Genomic DNA, 21,536 nt, shown 5'->3' with positions numbered 1-21,536 from the left:
ATTTTTTTAATTTAAAGAAAGCAATTAAAACGTTACAGATTGTAACCCTTTTCACCCTTAAAAAAACAGAAAACTGAATAAAATGGTTTTGCCTAGAGATACACTTTTATAATAATACTAAAAAAACTGTTGATAATGCACGATTGCAATGCCCTAATTTTTCCACTAGGTGTCAGTCGTCGCTATGGCACAGAGCACAGCCCTCCCACCCTGTGATTCCCTCCATCCCTCCTCCTTATCCCAGCTCTTTGGGCTCCAGCAGATGCAGCAGCAGCATTCCCCCATTCACCATCCACGGAGCAGCAGCCAGGCTGAGCTGGAGGCAAGCAGGCAACTGGCAAGTGAGAAGAAAAGGCGCTCACAGCCTTGCAGGGGGCATTGCACACCCCAGCTGGCAGAAAACTGCAAGGGAGCATCTGCAAAACTTCTGCCCTGGCATTGCCCACCCTAGGGCACATAAACTTTCTGCTGAAGATCCTGGCCATGGGGATGTAAGGCTTGCCAGGAGACACAGAGCAATCAACTTCACTGCCCTGAGGATTTAAGTGAAGGCACAGGAGCCCTCCATGTAGAGGTGCCCACCATCCTGCCTGGCAAACAGGTTGGCATTGAGGAGAGGGGGGAGACACAGCTTGCCATCCTCCTGTGTACACATCTCTTTCTAGTCCCTGAAGGATTACAACCAGAGAATGCCCGGAGGATACAGCTGGCATAGCTATCAATGGATAATGATGGTGGTACTGGCGTGCCAAGCCTGGGCTCAAGGTAGGCACCTCTTTCTTTCTCTATAGCAGACATGCTTCCAGAGGGCAAAGCTAACAACCATGTCAGCCAGCACCCCTCTGTGCCATACTGCTCCGTCTAGGCGTGAAATGTAGTGTACACATGGTTGTACATACACAGCAAGGATTGCCAATCATACACAGGTGTGTGGCATTGTGTGACTTGGGTGCTTTGCTTGTTGGCAATGTTGAGTGACAGTGGCAATGGTGCATTGCAAAAGTGCAAAGTGGATTTGCAACTTAGGACTTGCAGGTGTTTAATAATTGTATCTGTCTTCTTCTTTTAATGTTTTTTTCTGGATACACAAATACGGGTTGTGTTGGGTGACCCTTTCAATGTCTGGGTACTGGCAATGGGTTAGGTAACCAGTACATTGCCTGGGTACTGGCAGTTGGTGGGTAACGATTTTATTGCCTGGGTACTGACCTAACGTTAATAGGTGACAGTTTCATTTCTTGGGTACTGGCAGTAACCACTTCATTGCTCGAGTACTGGCAGTTGGTGGGTGACCACTTCATTGCTTGGGTACTGGCAGTTGGTGGGTGACCACTTCATTGCTTGGGTACTGGCAGTTGGTGGGTATGATTTCTTTGCCAGGGTACTGGCAGTTAATAGGTGACAGTTTCATTTATCGGAAATGGCAGTAACCATTTTATTTATTGGCTACTGGCAGTAACCATTTAATTGTTTGGGTATTGGCAGTTGGTAGGTGACCACTTCATTGCTTGGGTACTGGCAGTTGATGGGTAACCACTTCATTGCCATGAGTGTCTGTGAGCTATTGCTGTCTATCTATCTATTGCTCTATGTCTATCTATCCATCTATCTTTATATTGTAGGTCTGGTTGGTGCACCTGCTGCTTACCCCCTCCAGTGCCATAGCTCAGGACCCGTAGGGTAGGCACAGTAGTGTGCAGTTGACAATGAACCCTATCAGTTGCTAAGTGCCTCTGGATTTCGCTCAGTGTGTCATTGGTATTCTGAACGTTCCCTGTACAGTATCCACAGTACTCTACTGCACATCCCACGAGGACAGGGACTGCCACTGCCAACTGCCTGGCACAGCCAAAGTTCATTGCCACCTTTCCCACCAAAACTACCTTTATTGCCCACCGTATTGCCTGGCCAAAGGATGACACTATCGGTGATGCTTTAGAAGCCAAAGGTGGCATAACATAGCATAACCCCATAACAAGCAGGGGTGATGGAATGAAGTCGGTGGTTCTGAACATGGCTAGGGGTAGGCAGCAGAGGGCACTTGAGCAGGAGGTGGTGCAGAAAGGGCACAACCTGTGATCTATGTTGCTCAGGGATTGGCATTTTTGGGTGCTAGAGGACAGTGTCCTGGTTATGTTGGAGGTGTTATATAGAAATATAAATGAGCAGGCTGTTCTACATACAAACTATAGAACCCAACTTTCCCAGAGGGTACTGCAGTTTGGTATATTTGGGTATGTGGTATGATTTTCATTTTTGTTTAGCGTTGACTCCCTTTTGTTCTTCTTGTTTTTCTTGCTCCTTATATGTTTTTAATAAGAATAATAATCCTGTTTTTTTTATTTGAAGAAAAAATGTCAAATATTATTGTTGTAAAGTTAGAATGGAGGTGACAGTATCATATATCAGTCAATAGCAGATGCAGAATGATCATTTACAGCTTGCTGGTACTTGTTGTCCCCATCCTCAGGGTGGCAGATCACATAAACACCGGTCATGACAAACTTGGAATGATGACCAATGAGGCGCAATAAACTTTACCAATAATATATATTTTTCTTTTTACATTGTAGGCTCAATTTGTTGAAATATGAATCCTTATTTAAAAAAAGTTATTTTCAGCTTAGTGGGTCACATGACTGTGAATAAAGATCCTCATTCTTGGGTAAACTAAACCTAAAACATAAACTAAACCAAATGTTAGCAATACCTCCTCTTCTTGCTTGCCTCGTATTTCATAAATCAGTTCATTTCACTGCTGAGAGGGTAGAAAGTGCAGTAAACCTGAACAGCCAATCAGATTTTAGTCTTCTAGTTCAAAAAACGATTGTCAGATTCTGGTTGGTCCATGCTTTTTGACATGCTGCTGCATAAACCTATAACCAAAAAGGGCACATAGTATACAACTCTTACTACCATTGCCATCAACGGCTGGCAAAGCTTGCAGGGACTTCAAGGTACTTGGCTACAGGTTGCCTTCTAAAACTTTTAAACTTTTTCTAGCAGCAGTAATTCACAAAGTTTATTAAGCCAATGAGATTGCACGGCAATCACATCAGCAAAAAGACTTATTCTGATTGATTGCTTTTAATTTTTGGTTAGATTCTATAGTCTATAGGAGCCAATCAGATCTTTCCAAATGGATAACAGGTGCCATTCCTCACCAGAGGAGATGTAGAAACTTTTTGAAAAAGAAATCCCTCTCCATATACATATGCGGCTGTAAATTTAAAAGGTTCCATAAAAGCTTTATACAATTACCCATTAATAGATTGAAGAAATCGCTCCTGAATGAGGGCCGACAGCGAGTCCGGCGCGTTTAGTTGGCGAGCTTTTGTCTTTGGGATTGGAGTGCGTTGTTTCACATTACCTCCCTTGTCTGTTTCTGCTCCTCTCTGTTCTGAGCTCATTGAGATTGTTGTAAATCTCTGGCTATGAGTTATGAGCGGCTCTTGAGCGATGCTCTCTATATCGCCGAGGACTGATATACAGACGGAATATTTTATATGGAGAATCGCACTCTATTAATACGCTCAGCGAAGAAAATCAGAAGCTTTAAGTGGAATGCGGGGGTTTTATTTTATATAGAAGAGTCAGTGGGAATAAACTTGAAGTGGATGAAAGCCATAACAATGGAATTCTCACATTTGCTCGCTTTTGGTCCATTATATACACAGGTGATAGCGTTTTGTTATAAGTGTGCGGTGGGGTAATGGAAAAACCTGTTGATCCTGCCAGAAATAAACCTGTAGCTTCGTGTAGTGAACTGGTAAAGCAGTGTTGCTCTGAAATACCCAAATCAATATACTATAGAACGCTATGCCAATGTTATGTATATACACTACAGAACACTTCCCTATCTCTACCTAGGGGGCAACACTGGCTACTGTGTGGCCCTCCCTTACCGCATGGCATGGCAGAGCACAATGCAGATCTATGCCCATGCTACCATGGCTGTATAGGTGTGACCAAGGCCCAGATTTTTCAGATTATCATCATAATTATATTTATATATAATCATATCGGTAGCCCTATTGGCTCCTTATAGATGCATGCTGTGCTTCCCGGCTTAGTAGCGCAGCACAGCTAAATGTGTTAGTTTTGCAATACAAGGAAGAGCTTGACTTGTAGTGGATGTTCTTGCAGCTCTTGTTCAGCAAGAGTGCTGGTTTCTTTGATAATGTGGATAGCAACTAGGGGTTGGGGGGTCTTTGCTGGAAGAATACAATGCAACAAGTGTAGCTTTGCATCACCAAGGCTGGTGAATCTGATTGGCCAGTCTGTAACATTTAAACCACCTTGACTGCTAAGCTTTGAAAGTGGGAAATATACTTAAAGGCCACTCCCCCCCCCAAAAAAAATGGCACTGGTTATCTAACTTTCTCAGGGATACTATGGACAAAATTACTCCTCTTCCCAAAATTTCCAATTCCACCATCACAAATCCCAATCATCAATCAAAGGCGAAGAATAATCAGCGCCAGTTAAGGATCACTGGTGAACAAGTGCCCTATAATAGCCAGTCAAATTTTGTGGGCACTTTCACAAAAAGAGCCAGCCAATCAGAACCAACAGTTGTAGCACCAAGGATGATGGAGAAATTAATTTTCACCAAAATTTTGGCAAAATTTTATTAAATGATATCAGAATGTTACTCATTAGCACGTGTTGATTTGTTTCTACTTTGCATTTCTTCATTTGCCTATCTGGCACCTCGTAAAGAGTTAATTTATATTCTTCTCATAGTGTAACCGAGCCGGTGTGACTCTTCCTGTGCGTTTGGCGGATATAAATAGTCAGGCATACGGTGTATGTGCGTCCTTCGATTTGTTGATGCGGATATACAGTGAACTGCATGACATGTTTATAATTAGGGGGGGTATTGTAGATAAACAGGGACGGTCGGCTGCCACCTCCACAGATGTTGCATTGTTTGTCGAACGGGAGCTCTGTGCGCCAGTGTACTGCGCTACTGCTGCTCTGACCAAAACATTTAAAGGATTTCTCCACCGCGTGCCGATGTTGCTTGTGGACAGCTGCGGCTGTTTGAATCATTCCCTGACTCTGCAGAGCTGGTTTTGTCAGCTGGGGTTTCACCTTGCAACACTTGCTATGTGATAACAAAAAGCCCCAAGAAAAAAAGCACCTAAAAAATACCCGTACGCAGATTATAAAAGACAGAAATGGATTCAGCTCTGTAATCGGTAATACATTATTATTAATATTTTTTATATAGAAATATTGTAAATATCTAAACCTGACCTGGTATCCGCTTCTTACAACAGAGCTGGGTGTGAGAAGAAGAAGAAGTTTTAACAGAAGCCATGCTGATTTGAGGAAAGAGCAGAGAGATGAGTTTATCACTGTTCTGCTTCTCCTTTTACTGTCCAGCTATAGGAAGGGAGGGGGCTCAGAGAAAGTGAATTGAATGATGCTGGCTATAAGACTAAGGACATCTAGTGGTAAAAAAGAAGTACTGCAGGGAAGAGATCATGATTGAAAGTGAATATTACAACAAAAGTTGCTCTTTTTTTTTATGAATGACCCATCACATTCATCCTGTTGCTTTTGGGTTCACGCCACTTGACAACTCTACGTACAACTCTACGTACTTGACGTACTTTTTTACAGCATGGTGAGAGACCCTTGTCACCCTAATGTGGTTTTTGTATAGGATCATCAGGTGAAAACAAAAAGAAAAAAAATGCAACTGCCACATCTGGTTTATGAGATCTATATGATATTGGTGTTGGGTTTCAATACTTTTTAAGATTCTTTTTAGGCCGGCAGATATATTCGGTGTGCAATGCAATCAGAACATTCTTGTTCTCCAGAAACCCAATGATTTAAAACCTCAGCACTGCTGGGCCTTGTGGTTCCTTTGCAGCTGTTTCCAGGCTCCCCCTGTCTTTTCCTTACAGCTCAGCGGAGGGTTCTAAATGAATGTGTGATGTATATCTGCCGGACGCCAAGTGCATTGTAAAGTCATGTTATTGGAATCTCCATTCGTCAATATATATTGAATTAGAATTTTGCACGCCTCTGTCCTGGGTACAATTAATAGTCCTGTAAGTGGTGATAATCAGCGGCATCGTCCGGGGTTAGACTCCGCTTCCAAATAAAGAATCTCTTAATATGCTAGCTCTTCGGGCAGGGTCCTCTCCTCCCCCTGTGTCACTGTCTGTGTCTGTCTGTCATTTGCAACCATTATTTAATGTACAGCGCTGCGTTGGCGCTATAGAAATCCTGTTTATTATTATTAATAATATAATAATAGAAATGTTGCATTCCTATACTGTGTCGTATCCAATTCCTAAGCATATTCACATACCATATGTTACATGTGAACCAATCCATAAGTCATGTGATCACAAGGAATTCTCTGCAAATTTGCAGGGGTCATTGGCCAGCTTAGCCAATCCCTCATAAACCAAACTGGAGACTGGAGAAGATAGACTATCATGAGTGAATCTGCATGCTGCAACATATAGGTGCTAAATTAAATTTAAATTTCAAAGATTTAGAGTTCAAAATTTTTAGGTGTTTGGATTACCTGTTATTGGAGTTATTTGCCTGGAGTTGCCCCTTAAGGTCTTCCAGGTCCCAGCCTGTGGCTGCAATAGCATTTACCAACGGGCAGCCCCATAACTCCCAATGGCAGCCCATTTGCCAGAAATAAGGGACGGGGAGTGAATTGTCGCCAGACATGATTGAAGAGCATGTTAAACGCCACCTGTGTCTACTTGACTTTATCCAGAGCAGAGCAGTTTAGAACATGTGGGCCAATAAATCATGTGCACTGGAAGCCGGATAATCTCAAACATGTGAGCTTGTTTCTGATAAACGGCTGGCTGTTCTTCTTTGGCTCCGCACGGCTCTGTTTTCTTTGTGCTGGGACATGTTGGGATGTAAGGTATGGGGGGCCATGGTTTGGTAGAGCCTGTGAAAACTGGGGAGGGCAAAATTTGGCACTTGTTGACCTCCACCACCATATCATAAGCCCCTGGGGTCTTGCAAGACTTTCTGTGATGCAGCAGCTTTCTGTAGGACAAGTGAACCTAAAGGGCCCATAGTGGGCCACATCCATTGGAATGAGCAGGAAAGACAAAATGTAGACAAAACTGATCCAAATGTGTAAACATTGAATGAATCTTGGGTGAATAGACCCTATGAAGTTTCCATTTTAAGGTGGAGATATATCTACACTATTGTCAAATCTACGCGGACCTCCCACCCATTGATTGGGTTCTGGTTCATTGAAAGGAAAGGGATAATTCTACAAAGACTTTAGAGGATTCCAACCCTGTGGTCACAATTTGGTGAAGGTCTTCTAATGTTCCACAATGTACAAAACTAGCTTCATAAAGACATGTAGTGATCAGTTTGGTTTGGAAGAACCCAAAATGTCCTACACCACAACCCTACTGGCCACCATTGGGATACATTGGAATGCTAATTATGTACCAGGTCTTCACATCTAACATCTCCTGACCTCAGCAATGTTCTATTAACCAATGGGTGCAAATTCCTAGACACCCGCCAAAGTCGTGTGCAAGAGGGCTGTGGGTGGTTAGGGGGAGGCAACACCATATTAATGGTCACAGTGTTGGAACTGGATGCCCATCAAGCTTACGTAATTGTGATGGTCCAATAATGACCAATAATTTTTGGTGTACCTCTATCAGCCCCTTCTCTGCTTTGCTTCTATTTGTGTATTGGGGCCCATAGAGAATTATAGTAATTATTATTATTATTATTATTATTATGAAGTATTTATCATGCACCATTATATTACGCAGCGCTGTGCAAAGTCCATAGTTATGTCACTAGCTGGCCCTCAAAGGATCTCACAATCTAAGGTCCCTACCATAGTCATATGTCATTATTACAATCTAAAGTCAATTTTGAGAAGAAGCCAATAACCTAATGTTGGAGGAAACCCACATAAACACAGGGAGAACCTGCAATCTCCATGCAGATAGTGTCCTGGCTGAGATTTGAACCTGGGACCTAGCGCTGCAAAGGCCAGAGTGCTAACCACTGAGCAAGTTGTGCCTATTGGGGCTATAATCTACGGGAATATACGCTGTTTACCCACCAGGGTGAATTAACACCTTACAAAGGAGAATATAAGGAATACCCAATCATGTGCAAGGAAATCTAAAAAATTCAAACATGCAAAATCTCAACCATCCAATCAGGTGCAAGATTTTTACTTTCATGTAATTGCAGGGGGTCAGCAAAACTTTCTCTCATTATTAAATTAATAGGAAACATCCCGTGCAATGGGATAATTGAATTTGCTGTGTGAACAGCCGATATTCCTTTAGTAAATCACCTCCAATTTTTTTTTTCAAGCTGTAGAATAAATGTTGGAGCGTGTTATAAATGTATGCTGAAGAAGCACAATTCTGCAGGCCTTTGTACAACATTTAGTGTTTAGTGGATGTTGGATTGTGAGCTCTTGGGGTCAGAGGTTAATGTGCTGTGTGTACTCTAGTGACATATCAGCACTCAGTAATTATAGCCCAGAAATAAAAGATTTCCTCTGATTCCAAATGTCATTTCTGTTCTCTATATTTCACATCAAAGCCAATGCGCTGCTGGAGAATATAAAATCGCCTTCCTTGCACCAGGCTGGGTCTGGGCCCTGCTGCAGATGGCCTCCTCGTCAGTTGCGTATTTGGTTTCCGTCTCCATGCCAGACGACTCAGCTGTGACCATTCGTATGGTGAGCCGTGCCAACGCAATCATTTCCCAGTGTCGGCCCCTCAAGCAGGGGGGCACCAAAGCCATTTTTGAGTTGTCTTTGTAAGCTGCTTGGAGATACATTGTAGCAGAGTCTTTAAAAGGAAAGTGCTGGTCCTGGGCTAAGAACACTTTCCATTATTTAATGTCCAGGCTAAAAAATGAAAGGCTGAAAATTCAATAAGGAGTATTTAATGAATTATATATTTGATATACCAGTACTAAAGGGGGCGCCACTGGGGTTACTTTTCTAATAAACATAGGGCTTGGTAGAACATAGCAGCACAGGTGGACTTTCCCTTTAAGGCAGAGCGTTGGCCTTCACCGGTGTTGACTGCAAACAATTCTATTACTGACCCAAATCAATGGTGACATAAGCCAGGACACCTGGGAGGGCCTGCAGCCAGACGGGTGTGCGTGCCACGCGGTGGCCTTGCCAGGGTTTTGATGATGAGATGGGCATCATTACTGCAGTTCTCCTGCCAGGAATTTGGTGGACCTCTGCTGACCTTTACAGGATAGACAATGGAATAGCAAGATCTGACTTGCGGCCGGGCCTGCTGGATTCACATTCAGCCAGACTCATCCATCCTTTCCACCGCTCCTCTTCTGTTGCCTCTATATGTAGTTCTCTTCATTGGCTTCCATTTCCATCAAATATACGCTCCTGTGCTTTGCCTTCAAATCCCTCCACAGTTCTTGTCCCACTTACCTTTCTGACCCGATAGAAAAATACTCCCCTAGCTGCTCTCTTCGCTCCTCCAATGACTTCCTCACTCATAACCTCATCACACGCACGGCTCAAAGACTTTTCTGGAGCTGCCCACGACTCTCTGGAATGGTTTTCCTCGTCCTATTCGTCTTGCTTCTACTTTCTTCACTCAAAACCCATTTTTTAAAACTTGCCTACCCATCTTCTTCTGTATTTCGAAACCGTCACTACTTCCCACCACTACATATATCCCCCCCTATTGTGTGTTACTTCCCCCACCTCTTAGTTTGTAAGCTCTTCGGGGCAGGGTCCTCTGTTTCTGTGTCACTGCCTGATTTCATCTTTCATTTGCAACCCCTATTTAATGTACAGCACTGTGTAATATGTTGGTGCTATATACATCCTGTTTAATAATATTAATATTAGTAATACTAATAATAATAATAATTCTGCACTGGTCATAAAGTGAGCCGCCACGTTTCTACCCTTTAGGTCATTATTGAGGTGTGGTAATTCGGGTAATAAAATCTGCTGAAATGATAAAAGCCATGGGGGGGTACAGCTGCACGTAGTTGGCATTGTCAATGGGATCCCACGGGCAGTCTACAGCCAAGCATTATTGGGGCATGATCTATCAGATAATATTCTAACTGTGATTGTTAGCTCTAATTATTATTATTATTATTATTATTAATATTAATAAACAGGATTTATATAGCGCCAACATCTTACGCAGCGCTGTACATTAAATAGGGATTGCAAATGACTGACTAATACAGACAATGATACAGGAGGAGATAATAACCAGTGTTGCCTGTTGGTGTGCCCGCACCGCCTTTTTCCTTCCCCAACCTCCCAGTACACCTTAGCAGCTAATTGTGGTGGTGAGGGAACAAAATTAGGGGAGCAAATTAGGTGGTGTATCAGTTGGCACTGACAGGGCAAAGTGACAGTGCCTATTAAATTCTGGCAATAGACATGGCAAACATTTTTCCATTTTTATCTGTATTGGCAACATTTTTAGTTAGGCCAGTGACTACAGCTGACACCACTGATTGATTGGTCTCTGGGTCCAAAATTGATTGGACGGGTATGAATGTTGTATTCAATCGTCACTGTCCTCCCTTTAAATCATCAGCAGGCTTTCTAAGACAATCATGGGCACCACCAACCATGTACTCCAGTTGGTTGGATCATGGTTAGTGTAATGGCGGTCATGATTCTGCTTGCCTAATAGCTCCAGCTGGACAAAGGTTTGCAGTGTGCACCAGTCCATTGCAGTCCCTGGCTGGCCATCTGGTAACCCCTGTTTCCATTTAGTTGGCAACAAAGAGTACGTGTTGTCAAATACATCCCATTCAAAAACTCTTCTATTGAGGTGTCTGTACTAAGAGGTTTCTCACCAGTCACATTCAAACTTGTCCTGCAAACTCAGCAACATCCACAGGGATTGTGCCCATGAAGCTGCCAAGTGGAGGAATGCCAAAATGATGCCACCACTCCATGGGTAGGCTGTACCCGCTTGGCGAGTTTAAACGCTGATTGTTTATGTGTGACAGGTCTGTGTCATTAAAAAGTGCAATCAGAGTTCAGTTTAGTTGAGCAAAACTGTCATTTAGTTGAATGGTTGGTGCGAAAAGCTAGGGCACAGCTGGGCATTGTGAAAACGTGGGGCACAACCAGGCGGTGTGAAAACGCTGGGGCACAGCCAGGTGGTGCAAAAAACTGGGGTACAGCCAGGTGGTGCAAAATGCTGGGGCACAGCCAGGTGGTGCAAAACGCTGAGGCACAGCGGGGTGGTGCAAAAAGGTGGGGCACAACTGGGTGGTAGGGAAAGCTGGGGCACAGCCAGGTGGTAAGGGAAGCTGGGGCACAGTCGGGTGGTACAAAACGCTGGGGCACAACCGGGTGGTAGGGAAAGCTGGGATGCAGTTTGGTGGTGCAAAAGTTGTGATGTGGGCAAGTAATGCAAAATTGGAATGTGTTCAGGAGCCAACTTTCAACTTTTGTGGCCCTTTGGCCAATATTGTCCACCATAGACCCCAATGGACAGAATGCGGCTGAGCCTCACTGGAAGCTGCGCCCAATTTGCGGACTGGCCTCGGGGGCCACGGTTGTAAAAAAAATAAATAACTTGGTCGTCTCTGGCCTTACTTTGTGTTTGCTCGCTCTGAGGCTTCTCGTAACAAACTTTGATCTTCGGACTGTTTCAATATTTGCAGATCCTGATTTTGTTTTCCTCTCCGGCTGTCAGTTTGCTGACTCAGCTTATGTTTGTGCTCACAGACTGTCTGTTTTATTTTATTTTGTCCCTTGTTTGGAACCAAATCCCTCTTCTACTCTTTTGCTCCCCGGAGGTCCTTGTTTTCGGTCGGATGTATTACATCTTTACAGAAATGCATTATTTAAAACCAGCTGGGTATAGGGTGGAATTATCAAAGGTTTGATAGGAAATGGACCCAATGAATAATTAATGGAAATTTGCCAAATGAGCATTTGCAGGCATTGGCCCATCAGTCTCTGTCTGCTTTCACTTTTTGTATATTGTGGCTGCTGATTGGTGAATGCCAGATAACTAAATATTGGGGAACATATAGAGCTAAATGTTTTTTCTGATGGAATGACTGATGGAAGAATGAAACAAATGAAAGAAAATTGGGTGAATATCAGGTGAATTCAGATTTTAAACATCAGATTTTTGCTAAGTGTTTTTTCTTTCAGCCTCTATCTTGATCAATAAAAAGGAAATGTTTAACCAATTGTTTCCATGTGTGCCCCTTTCCATGGTTTCCTCTCCGTCCATCTCCGTCTTCAGCTCTCCAGACCCAAATAATGCAAATCTTACCCGGCCTTTGTGTCCTGATCTGTGATATAAATGTGATTTTGTTGTATTTGTTCAGCCCTGACACAACTGCTGTTGAAGATTTATGACGACCTTGTGGAAACGAAAGAAAGAAAAAGAAAGGAAGGGAGGGAGGGAGGAAGAATAATAGGGAGTGAGGGAGGATGGGAAGAAGGCGTGAAAAGAAGAATAAAGGAAAGAAATAAAGAATGGAAGGAGGGGGAAAGTACAGAAGGGAGGAAATGAGGGGTGGATGAAAAAATTGAAATAAAGAAAAAATAAAAAGGACATAAATAGGAAATATATGAATGGTAGGGAAGGATGAAAAGAGGAAGGAATGGATGGGGGGGTAAGAAAGGAAAGCAGAAAACAGGAAAATAAACATCAAGGAAAGTAAAAATTGGGAGGGGGTGTTGAGAATAAGATAGAAAGGAAGCAAAGATCAGAGGTAGAGAGAGAGATGTAGGAAGAGAGGAAGGAAGGGGTGAATGGATGGATGAATGGAAGAAGAGAAGGAGAGAGGGCGGAAGGATGGTAGAAAACAAAGGGAGGTAAAAAGGAAAGAAGTCAGTAAGGAATGGAAGGGTAGAAAGAAGAAGGAAAGGTGGAGGAAAAGGAAAGGGAAATTAGATGGGAGAGAGGGAAGAAAGAAGGTAGAAGTAGAGGGAGATAGGTAAGGAGCAATGGAAGAAGGAAAGGAGGATGAAGGATAGAAGGGATGGAAGAAAAAAAATGGGAGTGTGAAAGAGAAGTATGAAATAAAGAACTGAGAAAGAAGGGTGAGAAATATGGAAAAGAAAAGGGAACAAGGAAGGGAGAATAGGAGAAAGGAAAGAAGGGAGATTAGAAAAAAGGGAGGAAATAAAAAAGAGAGAAGTGGAGGGAGGTGGGTAAAGAGTTATGGAAGAAAGAAAGGAGAAAAGATAGAAGGGAGGCTGAAGGAAGTCAGGGTGAAGGGAGGAAGAAAGGGAGAGAAGACTTGAGGGAAGAATAAGGGAAGAAGGTAAAGAAGAGTAGGAAGTTAAGAGGGGATGGGAGGAGGGTCGTTGAGAATAAAAAAGAAAGGAAGAAAAGATGAGAAGGAGGGAAAGAGGTAGGAGGAGAGGAAAGAAGGGAAGGGAGGGTGGTTGGACAAATAATAGGGAGAGAAAAGAAGGGATAAGGCGAAAAAGAGAAGGAGCTAAGAAGAAAAAAAGAAATGAAGCCAGTAAGGAATGGATAAGTAGAAGGAAGATGGAAAGGAGGGGGAAAGAAAGGGAAGATAGATGGGAGAGAGGGAAGAGAGGAAAGAAGGGAGATTAGAAGATAGGAAGGGAAAAAGAAAAAAGGGAGGTGGGTAAAGAGTGATGGAAGAAAGCAGAAAAGGAAAAAGGGAGGAAATAAAGAAGGGAGGAAGATGGAAAGGATGGAAGAAATAAAATTGGAATGTGAAAGAGAAGTAATAAAAAATGAACTGAGAAAGAAGGGTGGGGAGTGTGGAAAAAGAAAAAGGGAACAAAAAAGGGAGAAAAGAATTGTGGGAAGAAGGAAAAAAAGGGTAGTTAAAGGTTGGGGGGGGGGACAGTTGAGAATATTAAAGAAAGGAAGAAAAGATGAGGGAAAGAGGTAGGAAGAGAGGACAGAAGGGAGGAAAAAAGGAAGGGAGGGTGGTTGGACAAATAAAGGGAAAAGTAAATAAGGGATAAGGCGGACAAGAGAGGAAGGTAAGTGGGGGGTGGAAGGAAGATATAAAGGAGGGGGAAAAGAAAAGGGAAGATAAATGGTGGGGAGGGAGGAGAGGAAAGAGGGGAGAATAGCAGAAGGAAGGAAAGAAGAAAGGAAGAAGTGAAGAGAGGTGGGTAAAGAGTGATGGAAGAAAGAAAGGAGAAAAGATAGAGGGGGGGCTGAAGGAAGTTGGGGTGAAGGGGGTATGGAAAAGAGAAAGGGACCAAGGAACAGGAATGGGGGGAAGAATAAGGGAAGAATGTAAAGAAGGGTAAAGGGGGGGGGGGGCAGTGGAGAATAATGAAAAAAGGAAGAAAAGATGAGGAGGGAAAGAGGTAGGAAGAAAGGAAATAAAGTACGGGAAGAAGGAAGGGAGAAGACAGAAGGGAGAAGACAGGAAAGAAGTAAATAAAGGGGGGAATTTAGTAGAGAAGAAAGTAAGTTAGTAAGGGAAATAAGTCAGTAAGGAATGGAGGGTAGGAAGGAAAAGCAAGAAAGGTAAGGAGAAAAAAGGGAAGTCAGGAAAGAGGGAAAGGAGAAGAAAAGAGTGGGAAAAGGAAAAGAGCGGGAAAAGGAGTGAAAAAGAAGAAAATGAGGATAGAAGAAGGAAGGGAATAAAGAAAGAAGGGAATAAAGAAGGAAAGAGTAAAGGGATCAAAGGAGGGAGGGAGGTAAGAAGGTAAGGAGGGATGAAAGGAAGGAGAGAACGAAGGGGGATGATGGAAAGAAGGGAACTGTGCAGTCCTAACTTTTATAAATTCCCTTTTTTTGTGTTTCTTGATCTTGAGAGTCAAAGGACATCTGACAGCTGCTAATCCATTGTGTCCTAGCATCTGAATGTGCACCACCAAAACCCGGTTGTAGTCTCCACTCAGCCATATTCAGGTTCATCTGCCGGCAGCCAGTATTCCTCAGCAGTGAGATTCCGTTCTTCCGCAAGTAATCCCCAAGGGGTCCAGCCCAGCAGCCTCACCCCTTAACCAAATCGGTGATATCGGTTGGACCCTTTGCTCCCAGTTGGTGATATTTCACACACTCAGTATTCAGACAGCTCGCAGGAAGTGTGTAATATTTTTTGTGCCGTGCCGTGACACTAACTGCTATCTTCCTGGGTCGTTTGAGTATAATTGCACTATAAAATGTACAGCTTGGCATAATTTGTTATGGTTTGGTTATTACAAGATTCTGCAGCGGTAAATGTAATCCTATTTAGAGGTTGGCGTCTTCCGCCAACGTTGACTTATATTGCAGGGGGAAGCCCTAGCGGGAGTTTTTAGTTTCGCCAAGATGGATTTTGTGGTCTGTGTCAGTTTTTAGAAGGCATTAGGAAGAAACAATAACTAGGGGGCAATTAGTTATAATGCTACGGTACTTTTTTTTCAGGACGGCGCCATCTTTTTTCAGGCATCAAGCAACCTTGTTACCCAAATGAAGAAGCTGGCTCAGCATTAGCACAATCTTGGAAATCCTGGTGCCTGGCTGTGTTCACAAATGCCAGATCCTCCCCCACTTTGTAATTTTCAACAGTTACAATGTTACAATCTAATGAGCATGAACAAATATGTGGGAGGAGTCACTTGCAGAAAAGTGACACCTTTGGACCCTCGTGGGCGGGGCAGAACCAATTTGCTACAAGGAAATTTTATGAATTTGTTGTTTCAAGCACTGGAAATATATTTTCTTCTTGTCTCGAGCTGAACTCTAGCGCTGAGGGTGCGAGCGTAGAAGAATAAGTGGGACATTATCCAGACGGGAGAGAGCCAGGGAGAATGTTAGATGTTGATATCCTCGGGGGAGTTGTCAGAAAAGAGAGCGAACGCGGCCACCTCGGGATTTAGAAATGTAATTCTCTCTGAGAAATGGTCTGCGGGGACACCAGGCGCTGCGCCATCTCCTCCAGCCACACAATGAGCTTCCTATACAAGGCAAGGATAATGTCGGACGCTTACTGCAGCTCGCCACAATGCAACCAGGCGGATGCAAAATCATTTAGAATATGGAGGCAAAAGTGTTCTGCCAGTGGGGCCACTCTGTTGGCTGGATTTCTCTGTACATGTGCATGGAGGAGGGGCAGTTCATTACATATGCATATTCTTTAGTAGTGCTGCACAATGGTTAACAGATAATTCTGGTCCAGTCTTGGTGTGTTTGGGATTTTTGATTGGAACTGGAGGTACCTGCAGTCATAAGAAAAGGCGTCTGTCCTGTGTCTAAAAACCACTCACTGGGGCTCAACGTGTGCAAGAAGAGAGCCTACCATCTGGGATGATTTTTCCCAAAAGCCAATTGCACCTCAGCCCCACCGTCTTCATTTTTGTACAATCTGTAAATGTCTTTTGGTCATCCACATGAGCACTGCCGATCTCCAATGACCTCTTTGCAGCCACTTCCAATCTATATGTGCTCCAGCAACGGCTGCATGGGATTTTTCAGTGGACCGTTCCCACCTGATGTGTTCTTAAACAGCTTCTTGTATAATATCAGAAGCCCAGGTGACAACGTAGGAGCACAGTTAGGGGACAGAGCCGACCGTGGTCACCCTGTAACACCCCCATGGCAGGATCATGATTTTCTTGCCCTTTAAAAATGCCCAACTTGCTAACTGCTTGGTACTCAGCGTTCTTCCTGTTATTTCGCAACTCACAGAAACGTCGGCATCAGCACAAATTTGGCTTCCTCCTCCTATAATTAAATCCCTCAGGCCGCAGTCATTTGGGTCACTGTGGCGTCCCGAGTCCCCTCCCAGCCCCCAACAGACGCAGCGGCGTTCCCCTGTCTGCCGTTCTGCACTTCCTGACAGCTAGGACGTTTCCAGGCGGCAGGGTGGTAGGCGTAAGGCGCTACCCTGGGGCAAAGGCTGGCACGCTATTGGCAGGACTGTGGCCCCAGGGGCACCGCCAGCCACTTTATCATCCTGTCGATGCTTTTGGCTGTTCGGCTAGGAAATCTCAGCGGTCAGGACTCAGCGATTCGTCATTTTTCTCTGGCGAGTTTTAACACTTTCACTCTCCGGGCTCAGAAAGCCTTCAAGGGTGACACGTTAGACCGAAATCACGGGGGTCACAGAGTCCTATTAGGCTCAGCCTGTACGTAGCAGAATCCAGGAACCCCAATTTGCCCCCCATTGGGCCCTTGTTTGAATGCATATAAAATTTAAACCCAACGTTGCAGCAGAAGTGCATGGAGACAAGTGGGGGGGGGGTTATAGAAAGCCGAGAGTTTAGGGTTAGAGCTTCAGCTTGGTGACTTTGTCTAGGCCCCGATAATGTCATCAGTTTTCTGCAGGCAGGTAGAAGCATTATCCTAGTCTCCTCTGTAAAGATGTAACCTTATAGCCAGTATCAGATTTCCCTGTAGGAAATAGTTTATGCCCCTCCCATGAGGTCCCAAAGATGTAACTTTTTTCAGCTGACCCCTCCCACTTATCCTATAAAAAATACAAGTCTGATCTGTGTTAGACATTAATAAATTCAGGCACCTGGATTTTCATGACTAGGCTAGGAAGTGAATGGTGATCCTGGGTGATGCCTGAATAAAAATGGCTCCGTCCTTCTGGGTACAAAAACAAATGATAGTGTCAGAGTGGAGGAGGGGCACTGTGATCTCTATAAAAGATTAAATACCTGAAAGTGTTGCTCTGATACTTACCATGAAACCTAAAACACATCTGATTATACTTGTTGTCGGATCCAACTCCAAAATATCCGAAATGACCTTTTAGACGCAGAACAAACGTTTTTTTTTCTTTCTTTATGGCTCCAAGAACAGACACAAAACATTTATCTGCACGATCTCTTCTAACATATCTGTCCTTTTGTCTCTGAGTATTCAAACGATTTTGCCGTCTTATCATCAGCCATCTTGGCGGGGGAAACCTTGCCAAGAATCCGTCGCCGCGCATTAGTCTCCTTGGCCGATAGCTCTCCATCTTCCCAGCATGCTTTGGAAGAGACAGTCCAAAAAAAAAAAACTTCATTTTCGGCCCCAATGAAGGTCAAGCTCCTAGATTTGGAGATGTTTGCATGTGTTGATGAGTTTCTAAGCGGACCGGTCTGACGGCAGAAGATTGCAAGGTTTACCGAGATCCCCGTCTACGCTGCAGAAGCGGAATTGGATGTGGCCGCTGCATAGAGAGGGGATTACAGATTAATGAGCATGCAGGCAGCCTATTGGATGGAGATAAACCGCCATACATAGAAATGAGGCATTATCAGCACGCGGGGCTTATAGAGCTATTCCCAGGCAGCCAATCAGAGAGCGGCAAAGGCCATCCAGCAAACAACGCAACTGCGTGAAAGGGAAAGTGGTTTAACTATAAAATGGAACTCAAAATTTAAAAAAAATTATGTCTGTCCAATTTTTGAATATTTTATAGGAGCCCGATAGGCTTCCAATGAGAAAAGAACAAAATACGCCCCCCTCCTATGAGCTGTGAAGTTGTAGCAGTGAGGGTTGCATGTCTGAAGGGCCCAAGGTACCCCTCGGCTTACGACTCTGTGGAGAAATTGTTTTTTTCTGCTTCCTAAAGGCAGCAGGTTGGAGGAAGGATTTCCTCTGACAATTGTAACATTTTGGCTGGTAAGATTTCTCTGTAGCCAACCTGTGTTTCTGCCCCTCCCGCGAGGTGTTCACAAAGTTGTTTGGCCCTCCCATGAGGTCCTTTGCAAGGTGTTAGAACCCTCCTACGAGTTCCTTAGGAAGCTGTTTGAACCCCCCCACAAGGTCCTTAGGAATGTCTTTAAACCCTCCCTTGAGCTCCTTAAGAAGTTGTTTGAACCCTCCCTTGAGGTCCTTAGGAAGGTGTTTGAACCTTTCCAAAAGATTCTTAGGAAAATGTTTGAAATCTCCCATGAGGTATTTAGGAAGCTGCGTGAACCCTCCCATGAGGTTCTTTAGGAAGCTGTTTGACCCCTCCCATGAGGTTCTAGGTGTCTGAACCCTCCCATGGAGCCCTAAGTAAGATCTTTGTACCCTCCCATGAGTTCCCTAGAAAATCATTTGAACCCTTCCATTGGTTCATTAGAAGGGTGTCTGAACCCTTGAACCCTTCCATTGGTTCATTAGAAGGGTGTCTGAACCCTCCCAAGAGGTGCTTAGGAAGGTTTTTAAACCCTTTCACCTTTTTATCAATGGAGAACCCATGGTGGGACGGTGGCACCACTTTGTAAAGATTTGGTTAAACCTGTGAGGACACGATCCATCTGCAGTCAGCCGTACAGAGTCAGAATATCATATTTAAGTGTCGTTGTCCCTGAAGGGAATATTCATAGGGACAGTGAGGAGGTTCTTGCCCCGGAGATCTTCTTTTGTCATTATTCTGGAGAGGATAAAAGATGCGGGACATTCTCCCAGCGAGGGAGGCTGGTGAGAGTAATTCTCCAGATTATTCCGCATCATCTTGTGTGTCTGTCACATCCTCACCACATGTTCCCCTGCGGGGACGCACATTACTCTGCATGGTTGACTAGTCATTGTGCCCTTGACAGAAATGAGATCTGCATGTGCTTTTAACTCTTCGGCCGGCCTTGGCGCGCTCTCCATGGCCTCCAGATGCCGGGACACTCTCTATAAAGACATCTGTGTGTGAGGAGAGCCCCGGCTCCTGGCTCCCAGGGAAGGCCTTGGCCAGCATCCGCCTGCTGCTCTCCAAGAATACTTGTAACGGGGCCCAACGCCAGAATAACCCCATCCAGGGTGGACGAATAAAAAGCGAGGTTGGGGAGGGGGGTTTATTTGGAACTTCAGTGGTGGTCTTGGTGCCTTTTTTGTTACAACATTTCCTTATATAGAATCTTCGCCTAATATTGTTTTGCTGTTGCTGTCTGTCTATTGTTATCATTCTTTCTTCTATTTATTTTCTTTTGTCTCATTCAGATTTATCTATCTATCTATCTATCTATCTATCTATCTCTTTTCTCTCTCTCTCTCTCTTTATTCTCTCTCTCTTTATTCTCTCTCTCTCTTTCTCCTCTCTCTCTCTCTCTCTCTCTCTCTCTCTCTCTTTCTCCTCTCTCTTTCTCCTCTCTCTTTCTCCTCTCTCTCTCTCTTTCTCTCTCTCACTCTCTCTCTATCTCTCTCTCTTTCTCTCTCTCTCTCTTTCTCTCTCTCTTTCTTTCTTTCTTTCTTTCTCTCTTTCTTTCTCTCTCTCTCTCTCTCTCTCTCTTTCTCCCCCCCCTCTCTCTCTCTCTCTTTCTTTCTTTCTCTCTTTCTTTCTCTCTCTCTCTTTCTTTTTCTTTCTCTCTCTCTCTCTCTCTTTCTCTCTCTCTCTCTCTCTTTCTTTTTCTTTCTCTCTCTGCATGCGTCACCTTGAAATGCACATTAACATGCACTACATTTAACACTTGGGTGTGAATCAGCCCTGAAACAGAGGATGAATATCCAATTTTTGCAGGTAGGTGAAAGCGTGTTCATCCACCATTATTTTTTTGGGAACCAAATTTCAGCACACCCATGAATCATATACAAATAACAATATAGGCATTGCATGTAAGCAATCATGGCTGCAGTCTTAGGACTGGGAAGAACTCTTGCGGCAGCGTGGATGCTCTTAAGTTTACCAAATTCCAATTCTAGAAAACTGCTAACCCCATATATGAGGACAAAACCAGAAACAATTTTTGGTAAAAGCAGCAACTGCAAACAAATGCCCTGACGCATTTCATGATGAAATCTTATGATAGGGCGCATTAGTGTGAAATGCGTCAAGGCTTTGCCTATTGCTTCTTACATAGATGCAAACTTTCTGTTATAGATGCAAACTGTCTCAAAATGCCTGGGCTTCCAGACCGGATTTGGGTGCCCTCCTGGGACAACTTTTGCTGGTTCTTGTGGAGCAGGGCGACCATGCATTGGATGGCTGTGCGTGATCATGTGACACTGGCGTGTTCTCCGTATGTGTGAGGCAGTGGCCGGTCCAGAATAAATCTGCTCCTTAAGTACAGCACTCTCCCATGATGCTTTGTGACCGATTCTTTCCCATCTTATGTATTTGCAGAAAGTGAAGCACGTTAGCTTGGGCGCGTTCCCCGCTGTGTTCATGTCAGGATAGAATTCGGCCCAAGGCTGGCCGGGTCTTTTAATGAGGGGAGCGCTGGAAAGTCTTGGGGCCAAGCTGTACCCGCTCCATAGTTATTTTGCATCTTCCCATGTGTCTGTCATCTCCTCACCACATGTTCCCCCGAGGGGACACGCATTACTCTGCTTGGCTGGAGTCTCATGGTGCCCTTGAAAGAAGATACGGCCGATTGAGATGTTAACTACTTCCCGCCGAGATCGCCCGGGTGGATGTGGGGCGGCCAGTGCTTGTTTCATACCACCCCACCCCCATATGTTCATTCATGCCAGTGTGGACCCTGCAATTGGGGGTGGGGGGTAGGGGGCACAAAAGCCTGACCTGATGCTAAAATACTGAATGCAGGAATTTAATTGGCTGCAGAACATCGCTGCACTTGGCACTATTGACCGAAGTCATTAATAAGCATTTCATTAAAACTCACATTAATTAAATTCTTCTAAAGCTGTAATGTGAAT

At 44.1% G+C, this 21,536-nt stretch overlaps 1 protein-coding gene across 2 annotated transcripts in view; it reads left to right on the top strand.

The window, feature by feature from the left end:
- The first annotated feature begins 295 nt into the window (after window positions 1-295).
- SDK2 (sidekick cell adhesion molecule 2) overlaps window positions 296-21,536 on the top strand; it is a 388,895-nt gene continuing 367,654 nt past the window's right edge. For both annotated transcript variants that reach the window (XM_072403472.1, XM_072403471.1), the window contains exon 1: window positions 296-765. In XM_072403472.1, coding sequence (XP_072259573.1) covers window positions 690-765 — 76 coding nt within the window. In that variant the 5' untranslated portion in view covers window positions 296-689. The remainder of the gene's footprint in view (window positions 766-21,536) is intronic.

This window comes from Pyxicephalus adspersus, chromosome 3 (genome assembly GCF_032062135.1).
Source record: "Pyxicephalus adspersus chromosome 3, UCB_Pads_2.0, whole genome shotgun sequence".
Classification (NCBI taxonomy): domain Eukaryota; kingdom Metazoa; phylum Chordata; class Amphibia; order Anura; family Pyxicephalidae; genus Pyxicephalus; species Pyxicephalus adspersus.
The sequence above is the reverse complement of the archived record's forward strand: the minus strand, read 5'-3'. Positions and strand labels throughout refer to the sequence as shown.